The sequence below is a fragment of the Macaca mulatta genome, chromosome 18 (assembly GCF_049350105.2).
Source record: "Macaca mulatta isolate MMU2019108-1 chromosome 18, T2T-MMU8v2.0, whole genome shotgun sequence".
In the NCBI taxonomy this organism is placed as follows: domain Eukaryota; kingdom Metazoa; phylum Chordata; class Mammalia; order Primates; family Cercopithecidae; genus Macaca; species Macaca mulatta.
Window position 1 is genome coordinate 42,043,600 of NC_133423.1, and position 20,604 is coordinate 42,064,203.

General features: G+C 39.7%; 1 protein-coding gene across 1 annotated transcript in view; it reads left to right on the plus strand.

Moving 5' to 3' along the window:
• The window catches only part of CFAP53 (cilia and flagella associated protein 53), a 41,781-nt gene that overhangs the window by 4,414 nt on the left and 16,763 nt on the right, over positions 1-20,604 (plus strand). Inside the window, exons 2-6 of the mRNA XM_015121974.3 lie at positions 82-311; positions 1,062-1,235; positions 10,851-11,154; positions 11,647-11,865; positions 19,192-19,408. Of these exons, the coding sequence (XP_014977460.2) occupies positions 82-311; positions 1,062-1,235; positions 10,851-11,154; positions 11,647-11,865; positions 19,192-19,408 (1,144 nt within the window). The remainder of the gene's footprint in view (positions 1-81; positions 312-1,061; positions 1,236-10,850; positions 11,155-11,646; positions 11,866-19,191; positions 19,409-20,604) is intronic.

Genomic DNA, 20,604 nt, shown 5'->3' on the forward strand with positions numbered 1-20,604 from the left:
ATTGATTGAGAGCATAACTAATTGAAAATATGCAGTTGATTCTTTGGCTTATTATAAGTGAGAGTTGGTTTTTGTTTTCAGAGACCCAAGCCTCCTAAAGGCCAAGGGGCTGAGCACCATCTAGAAAGAATCCAACGCAGCCATCAGAAGCATAATGCTATTTTGGCTTCCATTAAGTCAAATGAGCGGGATCGCTTGAAAGTTGAGTGGGACCAGCACAATGACTGCAAGTTTTTGGACAGCCTTGTGCGAGCAAGAATCAAGGATGCTGTGCAAGGGTTTATCATTAACATTGAAGAAAGACGAAATAAGTAAGGCTCACAAACCTGGGACCCAAACCATGAAATATTCCTAAAACCACAATTTGAGATTGACCAGTCAAAAATCAAATTTAGGGAGGATCATGGCTGAGATATATTAAATCCATAGCTATTGGTTAATATTTTTAATATTTTTCTTGTGGTAACCTATGTTTTGATGAAAAACAATATATTGTTTCATGTTTCATTATTTTGATTGAAACCTATTGATTTTACTCTTTTGTTAAAAATATATATTTCATATCTTATTTTTATGTGACCAAATAAAATATGGTGCAGTTGGTTGGGCTTAGTGGGTCATGCGTATAATCCTACCACTTTGGGAGGCTGAGGGGGGAGGATTGTTTGAGCCCAGGAGTTTGAGACCGGCCTGGGCAACACAGTGAGACCCCATCTCTACAAAAAAATTTAAAAATAGCTGGGCATAGGGGCCTCTGGCTGTAGTCCCAGCTGTTCAGGAGGCTGAGGTGGGAGGATCACCTGAGCCCAGGAGGTCAAGGCTGCAGTGAGCCATGATCACAGTGCACTCTAGCCTGAGTGACAGAGCGAGACCCTGTCTCAAAACAAAACAAAACAAAACAAACCAACTAGTCTTATTTTATGGAAGACTGCAATGATCTTTCTCTTCTTACAAATTAGACCTATAATTCTGAAATTGAATATAACAAAAATCAATAAAATTTTGCATGTAGCATGACAGTTTTTTTTTTTTGTTTTTTTTTTTTTGGCTTTTTGTTTCAGGCTACGTGAACTTTTAGCATTAGAAGAAAATGAGTATTTTACAGAAATGCAATTGAAGAAAGAAACCATTGAGGAGAAAAGAGATAGGATGAGAGAGAAAACTAAATTACTAAAAGAGAAGAATGAAAAAGAGAGGCAGGATTTTGTGGCTGAAAAGCTAGACCAGCAATTCAGGTAATGAAATCAGAAAACACACAAACAGAATCCAAAGTTGCTACTTTAAAATGGATTTGAGAATGCTAATTTAAAGTAAATTAGTCTTAAGAGGATATACACAGTAGTAACTTTAAGTCTTGGCAGTATATTACATATCATTGAATAATACAATGTGTGCTTGAGAACTATGTTCTAATGTTCTGTGCTTGCTTCTCAATTAGAATGGAAGTAACAAAGGAGATTATGTTACTGAACTTTAGGTATTAACCTCACCCTTGCTGTTGGCAGGAAGTTCTTCAAAAGCTCCTATGCCAAGAAATCTTTGGTAAAGTTGGGCTCTCCCCCTACTGCTATAGTCTCTACCTGTGTGTGCTTGGGTTCCCTGGGGGGTTTTTTTTGGTTGTCGTTTTTGAGACAGGGTCTTGCTCTGTCACCCAGGCTGGAGTGCAGTGGCATGATCATGACTACAACCTCCAACTCCTGAGCCTGAAGTGATCCTCCCACCTCAGCTTCCCAAGTAGCTGGGACTACAGGCATGCACCACCTTGCCCAGCTAATTTTTTGTATTTTTTGTAGAGATGGGGATTTCATCATGTTGCGCAGGGTGGTCTTGAACTCCTGGACTCAAGTGATCCACTTACCTCAGCCACCCAAAGTATTGGGATTACAGGCATGAGCCACCATGCCCGGCTCTCTCTCCTCTCTTCTTTATTGTCTGTTTCCTTGCCTGGTATTCTGATCACTGGGGTCTGATCACCTGGGTTTATAAGGCACTTCCTGACCCAGACCCATGGTGACCCTCAGTTTTTAGATCCCTGGTCTTTACTGTACTCAATCTGGTCCTGTGGTTGCCTCCATATCCCTTTTCATTGTGGTTTTCCATCGTCGGATACTCTTGAGTCTATGCCCTGATAGACTACCCACTACTGTGCACTTACAGAGGGAAGATTTGTATGGGAATGCCCAAGAGTGATCCTCTGAGATGATCTATAGTGTTATATAATTAGAAGCTTAGCAGGTTCTTTTAATATCACAAACCAAGACATTTCTTACCTCTAAAGCAAAAATATACTAAAAAGTCTCCCTCCCTAAAGCTACAGCTCTTAGAGCAAGAGCTATTATATATTTATAATGTTATTATAATTCCTCAGTTATATTTTTAGTGCTTCTGATACTTCTAAGAGTCCGAACATTAAGAATTGCTGTTATTTGGCTAAGCACAGTAGCTCACACCTATAATCCCAGCACTTTGATCACTTGAGGCCAGGAGTTTGAGACCAGCCTGGGCAACATAGTGGGACCTTATTTCTACAAAAAAATAAAAAAAATGGCTAGGCGCGGTGGCTGACATCTGTAATCCCAGCACTTTGGGAGGCTGAGGTAGGCAGATTACCTGAGGTCAGGAGTCCAAGACCAGCCTGGCCAACATGGTAAAACCCTGTCTCTACTAAAAATACAAAAATTAGATGGGCATGGTAGCACACGCCTGTAATCCCAGCTACTCGGGAGGCTGATGCGGGAGAATTGCTTAAGCCCAAGAGGCAGAGGTTGCAGTGAGCCGAGATGGTGCCACTGCACTCCAGTCTGGCCAACAGAGTGACACTCTGTCAAAAAAATATATATATATATATATAAAAAATATATAAGCATATATATTAATATATATATTTTTTCCAATTCCAAACATATTTTTTATATATATATATAAATTCGCTGGGCATGGTAGCACATGCCTCTAGTCCTAGCTACTCGGGAGGCTGAGATAGCAGGATCAGTTGAGCCCAGGAGTTCGAGGTTACAGTGAGCTGCAACTGCAGCACTGGACTCTAGCCTGGGCAACAGACTGAGACCCTGTCACTAAAAAAAAAAAATTGCCATTATACTTCTCGGGATATTTTGTTCATTTTGCCCCTTTATTCTTTTCTTTTTTAAAATTGTTGTGGGTAGATAGTAGCTGTGTATATTTATGGAACACATGAGATGTTTTGATACAGGCATGCAATGTAAAATAAGCACATCATGGAGAATGGGGTAGCCATCTCCTCAAGCATTTGTCTTTTGAGTTACAAATAATCCAGTTATACTCTTTAAGTTATTTTAAAATGTACAATTAAGTTATTATTGACTATAGTCTTCCTGTTGTGCTATCAAATAGTAGGTCTTATCCATTTATTCTTTTTTTTTTTTTTTGGTACCCATTAACTGTCCCCACCTCCACCCCCAACCCCCCACTATCCTTCCCAGCCTCTGGTAACCATCCTTCTCTATCTCCATGAGTTCAATTGTTTTGATTTTTAAATCCCACAAATTAGTGAGAACATGCAATGTTTGTCTTTCTGTGCCTGGCTTATTTCACTTAACATAATGACCTGCAGTTCCATCCATGGTGTTATAAATGACTGGATTTCATTCTTTGTTATAGCTGAATAGTACTCCATTGTGTATGTGTACCACATTTTCTTTATCCAGTCATCTGCTGATGGACACTTAGGTAGCTTCCAAATCTTAGCTGTTGTAAACAGCACTACAACAAACATAGGAGTGCAGCTATCTCTTCAATATACTGATTTCCTTTCTTTTGGACCTATACCCAGCAGTGGGATTGCTGGATCTTATGGTAGCTCTATTTTTAGTTTTTTGAGGAACCTCCAAACTGTTCTCCATAGTGGTTGTATTACATTCCCACAAGCAGTGTACAAGGGTTCCCTTTTCTCCACATACTCACCAGGATTTGTTATATCTTTTGGATATAAGCCATTTTAACTGGGGTGAAATGATATCTCACTGTAGTTTTGATCTGCATTTCTCTGATGATTCGTGATGTTGGGCACCTTTTCATATGCGTGTTTGCCATTTGTATGTCTTCTTTTGAGAAATGTCTGTTGAAATCTTTTGCCCATTTTTTGATTGGATTATTGGATTTTTTCTTATAGAGTTGTTTGAGCTCCTTATATATTCTGGTTATTAATCTCTTTTCAGAGGGATAGTTTGCAAATATTTTCTCCCATTTTGTGGGTTTTCTCTTCACTTTGTTGATTGTATCTTTTGCTGTGCAGAAGCTTTTTAACTTGTTATGATCCCATTTGTCCATTTTTGCTTTGGTTGTCTGTGCTTGTAGGGTATTGCTCAAGAAATCTTTGCCCAGACCAATGTCCTAGAGATTTTTCCCCAGTGTTTTCTTGTAGTAGTTTCATAGTTTGAGGTCTTAAATTTAAGTCTTGGATCTATTTTGATTTGATTTTTGTATATGATGAAAGATAGGGTCTATTTTCATTCTTTTGCATATGGATATCCAGTTTTCCCAGCATCATATATTGAAGAGACTGTCTTTTCCCCAGTGTATGTTCTTGGCTCCTTTGTCAAAAATGAGTTCACTGTAAGTGTGTAGATTTGTTTCTGGGCTCTCTATTCTTTTTCATTGGTTTAAGTGTCTGTTTTTATGCCAGTACCATGCTGTTTGAGGTACTATAGCTCTGTAGTATAATTTGAAGTCAGGTAATGTCATTCCTCCAGATTTGTTATTTTTGCTTAGAATAGCTTTGGCTATTCTGGATCTTTTGTGGTTCCATACAAATTTTAGGATTATTTTTTCTTTTCTTTTGTCTTTTCTTATTTTATTTTATTTCATTTTATTTTGAGACAGGGTCTCACTCGGTTGTCCAGGCTAGAGTGCATGTTGCCCAGGCTGGAATGCACTTACAGGATCTCAGCTCACTGCAACTCTGCCTCCCAGGTTAGGTTCAAGCAGTTCTCCTGCCTCAGCCTCCCAAGTAGCTAGGACCACAGATGTGTAATGCCACACTCAGCTAATTTTTGTATTTTTAATAGAGACGGGATTTCCCCATGTTGCCCAGGCTGGTCTCGAACTCCTAGTCTCAAGTGATCCACCCACCTTGGCCTCCCAAAGTGCAGGGATTACAGGCATGAGCAACTGTTTTTTCTATTTCTGTGAAGAATGTTTTTGGTATTTTGATAGGGATTGCATTTTGTCTGTAGATTGCTTTGGACAGTATAGACATTTTAATAATATTGATTCTTCCAATCCAAGAACATGGAATACTTTTCAATTTTTTGGTGTCCTCTTCTATTTCTTTCATCAGTGTTTTATGGTTTTCATTGTAGAGATCTTTCACTTCTTTGGTTAATTCCTAGGTATTTAATTTTATTTGTGGCTTTTGTAAATGTGATTACTTTTTAAATTTCTTTTTCACTTTGTTCACTGTAAGCATATAGAAATGCTATTGATTTTTGTATGTTGATATTGTATCCTGCAACTTTACTGAATTTGTTTAGCAGTTCTAAGAGTTTTCTTGTGGAGTCTAGATTTTTCCAAATATAAGATTATGTCATCTGCAAACAAGGATAATTTGACTTCTTACTTTGCAATTTGGATGTCCATTATATCTTTCTCTTGTCTGATTGCTCTAGCTAGGACTTCCAGTGCTATGTTGAATAATAGTAGTGATGGTGCATTTTGCCCCTTTTTTTCAGACACATCTCTCAGTGCAGTGATGATCACATGATATGACCCATGGAATGCCCTAAATCATCGATTTCATCTGTCTTTTAATTTTAGAGTAACTGGCTAGGGTTTTTATATTCAGAAGGGATTTTTAAAGTCCAAATATTACTTGGAAGTGTTTAAAACATAGCCATTAGCATTTATTCATTCAGTAAATATGTTTGGGCTCCTACTTTATGCCAGGCTCTGTGACAGTGAGTGTCACTTAGTTTGTTAGGTCATCTAGTATGAATGGGGCAGGGTGTCTGTCATGTTAAGCCAGATTCAAGAATGGATGATCCAAAAATACCTGAGTTTAAATCTGGTGGAATACAGAAGGAATAGAAGAGTTCATTTTTCATAGCACTCAAAATTTGAGTAGACCGGAAATCCAAAGGTCAACAGATGGGAAAAGGAAAAAAATGAAGTCTGTGGAGGCGATCAAGACATGGTGCAGAGAAAAGCTTCTTCCATCTGCTCTTTCTGCCATGAATTCGCTATTAATAATGTGGACAGCCCTAAACCCTCAACCCTCCTACTAGAGGCCAGAAGGAAAAGTAAGCCATTGCAGTGAGTAGTGGATACAAGTTGCAGATGCAGCCGCTAAAAGTAAATTCAGACTGCTAAAAGGAGAGAGAATTGGAAGGTTCAGGGCTTGGGGAGCTGCTGAAGGAGGGCAGTGAAGAAACCCAGGGTGGTAATGCACAGGGCCAGAAGCAACTTGCCACCCTACTTGGCTTGTAGATGGATAACTGAGTTCTACAGGTAGGGATTTGTCTAGGTCTTAAGCTTGAGGTGACCAAAAGAGGATTAGACTTGGATTTTCAAGCCTGTGTAAAGCATGCATTCATACCCTGTCCTCAGTGGGATTTGGACATCTTTGCTACTGGTTGCTGGGGGGAAAAGATGCTGTGAGTGGAAAATGGTATATTAGCCAAGTGACTTTCAATGGACCATTCATATATTTTCTACTCCCTAGTAAATTTCTCTTAATACAGTAAGAAAACCAAATGGTTCATAAGTGGTTATGCTTTTAAAATGTATGGATTTAGCAGCATTTTACAGATTTTACTTGTATAACTGAGTTTTTGCTAGTTAGATGAATTGTTAAAATTTTTAAAGAAACAAATGTATCCTATAGTGATGTAATTTGAAAACAAATTGTTTTTAATGTTTTGAATGCAACACTGCCAACTCCTCAACATAGATTAGCAAACATCCTTTTGAGTAAGGATGTGTTATTAGACCCTATTACTGAAAATACAGTTGAGGCTTTAATACGTATATTAACATAAAGCAGAATGAAAATTTTCCTCTTCTTTTTCTTGTGCTTTTTTTTTTTGTATTCCATTGTGTAAATATACCACAATTTATTTGTTTTCCTGGTGACAGTCATTTCAGTTATTTTCAGTTTGGGACTCTTACGAATAAAGCTATGATGAATAGACATGTCCTTTTATGGCATATGCATTCATTTCTCTTTGATATATTCAGTGGTATTCGTAGAATATTTGATACCTGGAGTAGATAATTTTTAGTGATCCCTATTATACAGTGAAATTGTTTTCAGCAATAGTAATGAAATGAAATGGATAATAATGACAAAAAATTACCAGTGGTTTTGTTTTGTTTTTAATTTTTAATTTTAAATAATTATATGTTTACAGAAAGTGCACAGATAGTACAGAGATTCCATTTACCTTTCACCTAGCTTCCCCCAATGGTTCTATCTTACATAATCATAATACAATATTAAAACAAGGAAATTGACAGTCGTGCAAGGTGTGTGTATAATTCTGTGCCATTTTATCACCTGTAGATCTGTGTAACCACCACTACAATCAAGATACAGAACTATTCCATCACTGCAAAAATCTCCTTCATGTTATCCTTCTAGAGTCATGCTCACTACTCTCACCCCTATCCCCCATCATTCCTAACCCTGGCAACAACTAATCTCTATCCCCATAATTTCATCATTTTAAGAATGTTATATAAATGGAATCACACAATATGCGATCTTTAGAGATTGGCCTTTTTCACTCAACATAATGCCTTTGAGGTCCATCCAAGTTGTTGGAGGTATTGCTAGTTTGTCCTTTTTATTGCTGAGTAATATTCCATTGCATGAATGTACCTCAGTTTGGTTAAACCATTCACTTACGGAAGGACATTTTGGTTGTTTCTAGTTTTGCTCTATTATAAGTAAATCTGACAGGAACGTTTGTGTACAGGTTTTTGTGTGAGCATATGTTTTCATTTATTGAGGATAATTATCATATACTATTGCTGGATTATATGCAAATTTTGTTTTGTTTTGTTTGAGACAGAGTTTCACTCTTGTTGCCCGGGCTGGAGTGAAATGGCGTGATCTCAGCTCACTGCAGCCTCTGCCTCCTGGGTTTAAGCAATTCTGCTATCTCAGCCTCCCGAGTAGCTTGGATTACAGGCATGCACCACCAAGCCCGGCTAAATTTTTGTATTTTTAGTGGAGGTGTGAGTTCTCCATGTTGATCAGGCTGGTCTCGAACTCCCAACCTCAGGTGATCCGTCCGCCTCAGCCTCCCAAAGTGCTGAGATTACAGGCGTGAGCCACAACTGCCAGCCGTAAATGTATTTTTTTTTTTTTTAAATAAACACTAAACTATTTTCTAGAGTAGCCGTACCATTTTATAGTCCTACCAGCAGTATATGAGACATCCAATTTTTCCACATCCTGGTCCTTTTGGTGGTGGCGTTATTGTTTTTTTTGTTTTGTTTTGTTTTTGTTTTTAGCTGTTCTAACGAGTGTGCTGTGATATCTCATCATGGGCTTAACTGGTATTTACCTAATGGCTGGTGATGTTTAGCAACTTTTCATGTGCTTATTTTCCATCTGTACATTTTCTTTGGTGAAATGTTTCTTTATATCTTTTGCCCATTTTCTAATTAGATTTTTAGAATTTAGATTGTTTTAGCTGTTAAGTTTTTACCTTTTCTTTTAGCTGTTAAGTTTTGAGAATTCTTCATGTATTCTAGATAGAACTTCTTTGTCCGATATGTGGTTTTTTCCCCTAAACTATAGCTTATCTTTTTTTTTCATGTTTTAAATGGTTTTTTTCTTTTTTTCCCCAGTCATTCAGCAGTCCTGTCTTATTTGTCCTATTAAAAGGATCTTTTACAGAGCAAAATTTTTTAATATTAATGAAATCAAATTTATCAATATTTCTTTTATGGATTGTACTTTTGGTACATTATGAAATTTCTTTTTAAATGCCCTGTAATTATACACAGTTAATGATTAGACCTCAGATTAAGGTAGGCATTTCGGGGGTTTGTTTTGGGGTGCTTTTATTAACGAATAACCTAGGATATTTGGTCAGAATGACTGTGGATCAGAGGTAGTCTTGCCTCTGTCAGTTGCTGGCAGAGGTGATACAATGAAGCACCAAGGAATCCAAACTCCAGGGCCACACTGCCAGCTCTTCAGTCCCAGTTCTACCACATATGAAATGGACAAACTTGGGTAAGATGCTTAACTGCTGTGTGCTTCCATTTCCTCATCTGTAAACCAAGGGTAATAAAAATAATAAAAACGAACTTGCAGTAATGTTCATTGCCATATTGATTGTTATGAAGATTACAAGAGTTCATATGTGTTGAAGTGCTTAGAATAGTGTCTGGAAGATAATAAGCACTTAATAACTTTTGCTAATAATATTCCTACTACTGGCTATGTGACTTGGGAAGACACTTAGGCTCCCTGAGTCTCCGTTGCTTTAACTCTAAGATGCGGATGATAGCTGCTACCTGTAAACTATAAAGCAGTCATAAACATAAAGTCTTCCTCTTGTCAATGATTGTTATCATTAGAATAAATAGATATTCTATCATTCAATTTATTTTTTTTTAGAGACAGGGTCTTACTGACCTAGAGTGCAGGCTAGAATGCATTGGTATGGTCCTAGCTCACCACAGCCTCAAACTCCTGAGTTTGAGTGGTCTTCTTGCCTCAGTCTCCCAAGTAGCTAGGACTACAGGTGTGTGCCACCATGCCCAGCTAATTTTTAAAAAATTTTTGTAGAGACAAGGTCTCACTGTGTTGCCCAGGCTAGTGCTAGTCTCCAGGGATCCTCCTGCCTTGGCCTCCCAAAGTGTTGGGATTACAGATATGAGTCACCATGCCTGGCCAGATATCCTGTCTATATATAGTGAGCATCTCAGCCTGGTGTGGTGGCTTATGCCTGTAATCCCAGCGCTTTGGAAGGCTGAGGCAGGAGAATCACTTCAGGCTAGGAGTTTGAGACTAGCCCTGGCAACATAGCGAGACCCTGTCTCTACAAAAAAAAATTTTTTTAATTAGCCAGACATGTTGACATGTGATTATAGTCTCCGCTACTTGGGAGGCTAAGGTGGGAGGATCACTTGAGGCCAGGAGTTCAAGGATACAATGAGCCATGATCACACCACTGCATTCTAGCCTGGGCGACAGAGTGATACCTTGTCTCTTAAAAAAAAAAGTGAGCAGCCAGGCATGGTGGCTCACACCTGTAATCCCAGCACTTTGGGAGGCCGAGGCAGGCAGATCACAATGTCAGGAGATCAGGACCATCCTGGCTAACAAGGTGAAACCCCGTCTGTACTAAAAATCCAAAAAAATTAGCCAGGCATGGTGGTGGGCGCCTGTAGTCCTAGCTACTCAGAAGGCTGAGGCAGGAGAATGGCATGAACCTGAGAGGCAGAGCTTGCAGCGAGCCAAGATGGTGCCACTATACTCCAACCTGGGCAATAGAGTGAGACTCTGTCTCAAAAAAAAAAAAAAAAAAAAAAAGAATGTGAGCATCCCTAAAGTAGAGGTTCTCAAAGTCAAGTGAATAGGTCAATCATTGGGGTTAACAGGTTGAGTTTTTGATCCAAGGTCACACAGGAAACGGAGTCAGGGCTGCCTTTGCTTCACTCCAGTTTCCATAGTCAGACTGTGCCATCCTGGTGCTTGCCTCCCTTCTGCTCCCTCATGTTTCCTGTGCTCCGATGGCCTGCATCCAGGTCTTTGATTTTTTCTTGCTTCATTGTGTGACTGTACAGATGTGTGCTTCAATAGAGCAGTGCCTCATGAAAGGCTGTGTGTTGTCTTTTTAAAATTTTCCTTTCAGGGAACGCTGTGAGGAGCTCCGTGTTGAATTGTTTTGTATCCATCAGAAGAAGGTGTGTGAGGAGCGGAAAGCACAGATTGCATTTAATGAGGAGCTGAGGAGGCAAAAGCTGGTGGAAGAGCAGATGTTCTCCAAGCTCTGGGAGGAAGACCGATTAGCCAAGGAAAAGCGAGAAGCCCAAGAGGCGAGGAGACAGAAAGAGCTGATGGAGAACACACGCCTGGGGCTGAATGCCCAGATCACCAGCATCCAGGCACAAAGGCAGGCAGCACAGCTGCTGAAGGAAGAGGAGGCGCGCCTCGTGGTGGGCCTTTAAAATGCTTGTTAGAGGGTGATCAACGCCATGGGTATAGCACAGTTTGCAGGCCTGTTACTGTACAGTTTGTCTGATGGCCTGGGCTAGTTCACAGGCACATTTCCAATTTTGGACTCTCAGTGCTGTTTAATAATGTATCCAAATGTATGGTACAGAGTCACATGTGGAAGGCCAGCACACCCACAGGCAGCGAATGGTGGTAGACGATGGGTACTGGGATTAAAAGTGGTTTCCCTTTATACTTTCCTGTTTTCAACTCTACAACGATTTATTACATTATAATCACACATACCCCGGCAATTTTCACAGTTTTATTGCTGATTAACTATGAAAAGGCAAGTTTTCTTTCTTATAGCCTCTCTAAATCCAGGTGTGTGTGTATTTCCAGAAATCCTTTATTCCTGTCCCCTAAATCAAATGCACTAACTTGTCTTGGTCCAACTGTACTGATGCATTATCTTTATTATGATTCTACTTTAGGAAAGTAACAACGCACAGATTAAACATGAGAATGAACAGGATAAGCTAAAGAAACAGAAGGCAAAGCAGGAAACTAGGACCATTTTGCAAAAAGCCCTACAGGACAGGATAGAACATATTCAGCAGGACTACAGAGAAGAACAGGACTTGAACATGAAGCTCGTGCAAAGGGCCCTTCAAGACTTACAGGAAGAGGCAGATAAAAAGAAACAAAAAAGAGTAAGACTTTTTTTTTCATGCCTGCTACCTGCTGGAAGGGATTTGTGAGTTCTCAGTCTTTTGGAAGACGGCTACAAATATATAACAGTGCTACTCTGGGTGTGGTCCACGAGCCAACAGCATCAGCACCATCTGGGAAAATGTTAGAAACAGAAATTCACAGGCTCCAGAATCAGGATCTCCCAATCAAAATCATGACAGGGACAGGAAATCTGTGTTTCAGCACACTCCCCCAGGTGATTCTGATGCTAACTAATGTTTGAGAACTCCTGGAATTTGAGGAAGACATCACTGAGAAAGTGACATTTGAGTTGAACCTTAAAGGATATGTGAAGTTTGGTCAGGCAAAAAGAGTAGGGAAAGGCATTCAGTATTGATTTAGCTACCTGTACCTTTGGAATTTGGATTGAACTTTTAAGAGTGTTTTGTTTCTCCCACAGGTGCTTTTTCTTGTTTTTACCTGGTTCTTAGTGTGCATGTGCTTTGTTTTTTAATTAAACTTCTCTCTCTCTCGCTCTCTTTTTTTTTTTTTTTTTTTTTTTTGAGACAGAGTCTCACTCTGTAACCCAGGCTGGAGTGCAGTGGCATAATCATGGTTCACTGTAGCCTCGCCCTCCTGGGCTCAAGCAATCCTCCCACCTCAGCCTCCCGAGTAGCTGAGACTACAGACACCCACCACCTAGCCTGGCTAATTTATGTATTTTTTGTAGAGACAGCGTTTTGCCAAGTTGCCCAGGCTGGTCTGGAGTGAGCTCAAGTGAACCTCCCACCTTGGCCTCCTAAAGTGCTGGGATTACAGGTGTGAACCACTGTGCCTGGATAAACTTCATTTTGATATGATTGTAGATTCATATGCAGTTTTAAGAAATAATACAGAGAGATTCCTTGTACCCATTACTCTGGTTCCCTCAATGGTAATATCTTGCAAAACTAGAGTACCATGCCAGTCAGGATGTTGACATTGATATAATCAAGATACTGAACATCTCATCACCACCAGGATTTCTCATATTGACCTTTTATAGTCACACCCACTTCCCTTTTGCCCCACCCCCTTCTTAACCCTGTTCTTCATTTCTATAATTTTATTATTTTGGGAATGTTATATTAGTAGAATCATATAGTATGTAATCTTTTCAGATAGTCTTTTTCACTTAGCATAACCCTCAGGAGATTTGTCCAACTTTTTGGATCTATCAGTAGTTCTTTATTTTTATTTTTATTTAAAAAAAAATTTTTTTTTTTTTGAGACAGTCTTGCCCTGTCACTCAGGCTGGAGTGCAGTGGTGTGATCTCAGCTCCCTGCAGCCTCAGCTTCCCAGGCTCAATTGATAACTTCAACCTCAGCCTCCTGAGTCGTTGGGACTACAGGCGCAAGTCACCACGCCCAGCTAGTTTTCTTATTTTTTGTAGAGATGGGGTCCCACTATGCTGCCCAGGCTGGTCTTGAATTCCTGGGCTCAAGTGATCCTCCTGCCTTGGCCTCCCAAAGTGTTGGGATTACAGGCATGAGCCACTGCGCCCAGCCTTCTTTTTATTCCTTTTTTTTTTTTGAGATAGAATTTCGCTCTTGTCACCCAGGCTGGAGTGCCGTGGCATGATCTCAGCTCACTGCAACCTCCGCCTCATGGGTTCAAGTGCTTTTCCTGTCTCAGCCTCCTGAGTAGCTGGGATTACAGGCATGTGCCACTGCGTCTGGCTAATTTTTGTGTTTTTTAGTAGAGACAAGGTTTCGCCACGTTGGCCAGCCTGGTCTCAAACTCCTGACCTCAGATGATCCAGCCGCCTCGGCCTCCCAGTTTATTCTTGAGTAGTATTTATGGTATAGATTTACTGCAGTTTGTTTAGCCATTTACCTGTTGAAGGACATTTGAGTTGTTTCTAGGTTATGGCTGTTATGAGTAAAGCTGCTATAATCATTTGAGTACAGGTTTTTCAGTCAACACATTCTCAATTTTTTTTTTTCTTTGACAGAATCTCGCTCTGTCACCCAGGCTGGTGTGCGGTGGCGTGGTCTCGGCTCACTGTAACCTCCACCTCCCGGGTTCAAGTGATTCTCCTGCCACAGCCTCCTGAGTATCTAGGATTACAGGTGTGGCTACATGCCCGGCTAATTTTTTTTTTTTGTATTTTTAGTAGAGATGGGATATCACCATGTTGGCCAGGCTGGTCTCAAACTCCTGACCTCAAGTGACGCGCCCACCTCAGCCTCCCAAAATGCTTGGATTACAGGCATGAGCCACCACACCCGGCACAAATCATCATTTCTATGAGATAAATGCCTAGAAGAGCAATTGCTATATCATATAGTAATTGCATGTTTAGTTTTTTAAAGAAACTGCTAAACTGTTTTTCAGAGTAGCCGTACCATCTTACGTTCCCAGCAGCAATACGTGAGCAATCTGGTTTCTCCACATCCTCACCAGCATTTGGTGCTATCACTATTGTTCACTTTAACCATTCTGATAGATGTGTAGTAACATCTCATTGTGGTTTAATTTACATTTCCCTAATGGTTAATGATTTTGAACAACTTTTTATGAGCCTGTTTTCCATCTGTATGTCGTCTTCAATGAAATGTCTCTTCATGTCTTTTGCCCATTTTCTGTTTTGTTTTCTTTTTGTTTAGCCAGTATCTCACTCTGTCATTTAGGCTGGAGTACAGTGGCATGATCATAGCTCACTGCAGCCTCCAACTCCTGGTTTTTGCACATTATCTAATTGACTTGTTTATTTGATTTGTTTTTTCCTGTTGAGTTTTTTGTTCACATTTAAATCATTTTATTTATTTTTTTAATAGCTTCAAGAGATAATTCACGTAACATTCAGTTCCCCAATTTAAACGATACAATTCAGTGGATTTTACTGTTTTCGCAGATAAGTGCCCCTATCATCACGTTCTATTTTAGAACATTTTCACTATCCTGCTATCCCTTCTTCCTCACCTCCCACCTCCACTCCTAAGCAGCCACTTATCTACTTTGTGTCTCTATAGATTTTCCCATTCTGGACTTTGACATGAATGGAATCACATGTTATGTGACCTGTTGACTGTCTTCTTTCACTTAGCATAATGTTTTCAAGGTTTATCCAGCATGTATTGCTATTTTATTTGTTTATGTGGCTGAATGATATTCCATTGTATGGATATGCCACATTTTGTTTATGCATTATATCAGCTGATGGACATTTGGGTTATTTCCACTTTTTGGCTATTATGAATAATGCTACTATGAACATTCATGTACAAATTTTTGTGTGGACGTATGTTTTTATTTTTCTTTGGGACATATAACTAGAAGTAGTATTACTGGGCCATATGGTAACTCTGTTGAAGTTCTGAGGAATTGCCAAAGTATTTCCCATAGTGGCTGAACCATTTTACATTCCCACCAGCAGTGTATGAGGGTTTTGATTTATCCACATGCTCACCAACACTTGTTATTGTCTGTCTTTTTTATTTTACCCATCCTAATGCATCTGAAGTAGTATCTCATTATGGTTTTTATTTGTATTTCCCTAGTGACTAATGATATCGAGCCTCTTTTCCTGTGCTTATGGTCATTTGTAGATCTTCCTTGGAGAAATCTATTTGAAGGCTATTCTCTATTCTTAGAGAAGTCTATTCAAGTCCTTTGCCCATATTTTAGTTGGGTTATTGGTCCTTTTATTATTAAGTTGTAAGAGTTCTTTTCTTTCCCCCCTCTTTTTTTTTTTTTTTTTTTTAAGTCTCCCTCTTGTTTCCCAGGCTGGAGTACAATGGTGCAATCTCGTCTCACTGCAAACTCCACCTCCCAGGTTCAAGCAATTCTTCTGCCTCAGCCTCCTGAGTCACTGGGATTACAGGCGCCTGCCACCACGCCTGGCTGATTTTTTTATATTTTTAGTAGAGACGGGGTTTCACCATGTTGGCCAGGCTGGTCTTGAACTCCTGACCTTAGGTGATCTGCCCACCTCAGCCTCCCAAAGTGCTGGGATTACAGGCATGAGCCACCACGCCTGGCCAAGAGTTCTTTATATTTTCTAGATTCAAGTCTCTTACCAGATAAACGACTTGCAGTTATTTCCTTTCATTCTGTAGGTTGTCTTTTTACTTTTTTGATGGTGTCCTTTGAATCACAAAAGTTTTAAATTTTGACAAAGTTCAATTGAGCTAGATTTTCTTTTGTTGCTTATGCTTTGGGGGTCCTATCTAAAAAACGGTTACCTACTCTAGGATCACAAAGATGTACTCCTTTGTTTTCTTGTTAGAGTCTTATAATTTTAGCTTTAACATTTAAGCTTTTGATCCATTTTAAGTTTTGTATATGGCATGAGATAAGGATCCTAATTCATTATTCTGCATGTGGATATCCAGTTATTCCAGCATCATTTGTTGAAATAATTGTCTAATTGTTCCCCTATTGAATTGTCTTATCACCCTTGTCAAAAATCAATTACAGTAAAGTGAAGGTTTATTTCTGGACACTCAGTTCTATTCCATCACTCTATATATCTATCCTTAGTCCAGTATAACAAATCTACATGTCTTGATTACTGTCGCTTTGTAGTACGTTTGAAATCAGAAAATGTAAATGCTGGCCAGGCACAGTGGCTCACGCCTGTAATCCCAACATTTTGGGAGGCTGAGGCGGGAGGATCAGCTGAGGTCAGGAGTTTGAGACCAGCCTGACCAACATGGTGAAACCCTGTCTCTGCCAAAAATGCAAAACTTAGCTGGACATGGTGGCGCATACCTGTAATCCCAGCTACTTCAGAGGCTGAGGCAGGAGAATCGCTTGAACCGGGAGGTGGAGGTTGCAGTGAGCTGAGATCGCATCATTGCAGTCCAGCCCAGGCAACAAGAGTGAAACTCCACCATTGCATTCCAGCCTGGACAACCAGAGTGAAACTTCATCTCAAAAAAAAAAAAAAAAAAAAAAGAGAGAGAGAGAAAATGTAAATCATCAAACTTTGTTCTTTTTCAAATTGTTTTGGCTATTCTGGCTCCCTTGCATATCCACGTATCTAGAAGTTACGTGGATCAGCTTGTCAATTTCTACAAAGAAGCCAGTTGAGATTTTGATAAAAATTGTGTTGAATCTGTAGGTCAATTTGGGAAGTGCTGCCATTTTCACAGTATTTTTTTCTGATTCATGAACTTAGGCTGTCTTTCCATTTATTTAGGTCTTCTTTAATTTCTTTCAGTAATGTTTCCTAGTTTTCAGAGTATGCATTTTAACACTTTGTTAAATTTATTCCTAAGGATGACATTTCTATTTGGAATAAAATTTTTAATTTCATTTTAGATTGATGCTGTCAAATAGAAATACAAGGACTTTTGTATATTGGTCTTGTATCCTGCAACATTGCTAAACTCATTTTGTAGTTTTAATAGTTTGTTTTTTTTTTTTTTTTTAAATAGAGTCTTGTCGTGTCACCCAGGCTAGAGTGCAGTGGCATATTCTTGGCTCACTGCAACCTCTGCCTTCAGGGTTCAAGCGATCTTCCTGCCTCAGCCTCCTAAGTAGCTGGGACTATAGGCTTGTGCCACCACACCCAGCTAATTTTTTTGTATTTTTAGTAGAGACGGGGTTTCACCATGTTGACCAGGCTGGTCTCCAACTCCTGACCTCAAGTGATCCACCCACCTCAGCTTCCGAAAGTGCTGGGATTACAGGCATGAGCCACTGTGCCTGGCCAAGTTTCAGTAGTTTTTTAGTGGATTATTAGTTCACTCTTCTTTTTGGTGCTCAGATTGCCTGATTCTAGATCGTGGGAGTCCCTTTAAGTGGGCTGTCTTGTTCTTTTGATGCTGTCCTCCAATAGACTTTGATAGTTTTCTTGATTCTGACACAATAAGATGTCCCAGGTTCATCCTGTTCAGTTTCTGCTCCAGTCTTATAATTGATTATTTTCCCAAGGATTGTTGGTTATTTTTAGTGGGAAATGGTATTAGTCTTTTTTCACACTGCTGTAAAGAACTACCTGACATTGGGTAACTTATTAAAAAAAGAAGGTGTAATTGACTCACAGTTCCACATGGCTGGGGAAGACTCAGGAAACTTAAAATCACAGTGGAAGGGGAAGCAAGGCACGTCTTATGTGGTGGCAGGAGGGAAGGAATGAAGAAAGCCACACTTTTAAACCATCAGATCTCATGGGAATTCACTATCACGAGAACAGCATGGGGGAAATTACCCCCATGACCCAGTCACCTCCCACCAGGTCCCTCTCCTCACACATGGGGATTACAATTCAAGATGTGATTTGGGTGGGGACACAGAGCCAAACCATATCAGGTATTTAATAATATCTAGAACCTTGGTGTTGGATAAACTCATTGCTGTCAGATAATTACTGCAACATGGCAGTAGCCAACTAAAAATGCTTGCACTAAATAAATAGTAGGTCTGAACTTTAGCTGCACATTACTGTCACCTGGGGGAACTTAAAAGGTATCCATTAAATAGGAATTTCTGGGGGTGGGACTCAGCCCTCAGTACATTTTATTTATTTTTTTTTTTGAGATGGAGTCTTGCTCTGTTGCCCAGGCTGGAGGGCAGTGGTGCGATCTTGCTCACTGCAAACTCCGCCTCCTGGGTTCATGCCATTCTCCTGCCTCAGCCTCCCAAGTAGCTGGGACTACAGGTGCCTGCCACCACACCAGGCTAATTTTTTGTATGTTTAGTAGAGACAGGGTTTCACCACGTTAGCCAGGATGGTCTCAATCTCCTGACCTCATGATCCGTCCGCCTTGGCCTCCCAAAGTGCTGGGATTACAGGTGTGAGCCACCACCCCCGGCCAGCCCTCAATACTTTTTAAAGCTCCTCAGGTGGTTCCAAAGTGTAGCTAAGATTTATAATTGCTGTAATAAAGTACAAAATGACTACCAGCCAGAGAGACAGTGCTATAATAGTAGAAATGATTTATTTTGTTGATCCGATTAAGATTTCATATACCTAAATTAAAGTAAATGAGAATAAAGCTGTATCATTGAAAACTATTTGGCAACTACTTTGAAAAACACTTTGTTAACTTATTCAAACAAGTATTATCAAACATTTCAAACAAATACAAAGAATTGCACAATGAGTCCCCATGTGTCCATCACCTCACTTTAACAACCGTCAACTAATGGCCATTCTTGTCTCTTCTATATCCCTACCCATTTCCCCCCTACTCTTGAGTATTTTGGAATAAACTTCAGACATACATCTGTAAATGTTTCAGTACATAGTTCTAAAAGATTGGGATTGGAGCTTTTAAAGATTGTTTTTAAATGTATCCTTACTATCACTATCACACCAAAAAATTTTAACAATATGAATTTTTATGTTACATAGGAAGATATGATAAGAGAACAGAAGATATACCATAAATATTTGGCACAGAGACGTGAGGAAGAAAAAGCTCAGGAGAAAGAATTTGACAGAATATTAGAGGAAGACAAGGAAAAGAAGTTGGCTGAGAAGGACAAGGAGCTGAGACTTGAAAAGGAGGCAAGGAGACAGCTTGTGGATGAGGTCATGTGTACAAGAAAACTTCAAGTTCAAGAAAAGTGTAAGGAACTGAATTACAGTTTTGTTATAGCTTGCTCTTAATTCAATTTAGGTAACAACCAAAATACTAACAACCATAATACTTATTATGTAAAACACCATGAGGGATGCAAAAAGGATGAAGGCAGGAGGCCTGTTTGTGCAAATCTTATCTAGTTGGATATATATGAAGAGTTTTATATACCAGCAGATTCCAGTCACAGGGGAGAAGTTCTCAAGGTTAAAGGAACAGTACATCATTTGAATACCGTGTGCCTTGGTGATTAGAATGAAGAGTGAGAAGGTGGGGCACAGACATACAACTCCCTCTTGTCCTTTGTATCTGTCCCTCTTTTCTTTTGAAAGTTTTCTCCATACTGTTGCGGGAAGTCAGGGACCCCAAACGGAGGGACCAGCTGAAGCTGCAGCAGAAGAACATAAATTGTGACGATTTCATGGACTTTTATCAGTTCCCAAAATTAATACTTTTATAATTTCTTATGCCTATCTTTACTGCAATCTCTGAACATAAATTGTGAAGATTTCATGGACATTTATTAGTTCCCCAAATTAATACTTTTATAATTTCTTACACCTGTTTACTTTAATCTCTTAATCCTGTCATCTTCGTAAGCTGAGGATGTATGTCACCTCAGGACCCTGTGATGATTGTGTTAACTGTACAAATTGTAAAACATGTGTATTTGAACAATACAAAATCAGTGCACCCTGAAAAAGAACAGAATAACAGCGATTTTCAGGGAATAAGGAAAGATAACCATAAGGTATGACTGCCTGCAGGGTTGGGCAGAATAGAGCCATATTTTTCTTCTTGCAGAAAGTGAGTAGGATAAATATCGCTGAATTCTTTTCCCAGCAAGGAATAGCCCTGGGGAAGGAATGCATTCCTGGGGGTAGGTCTATAGACGGCAGCTCTGGGAATGTCTGTCTTATGTGGTTGAGATAAGGACTGAAATACACCCTGGTCTCCTGTAGTACCCTCAGGCTTACTAGGATTGGGAAATTCCAGCCTGGTGAATTCTAGTCAGTCCGGTTCTCTGCTCTCCAACCCTGTTTCCTGTTAAGATGTTTATCAAGACAATGTGTGCACAGCGGGACACAGACGCTCATCAGTAATTCTAATTTTGCCTTCGCCTTGTGATCTTTATGGCCCTTTGAATCGTGTGATCCTTGTGACCTACTCCCTGTTTATACACC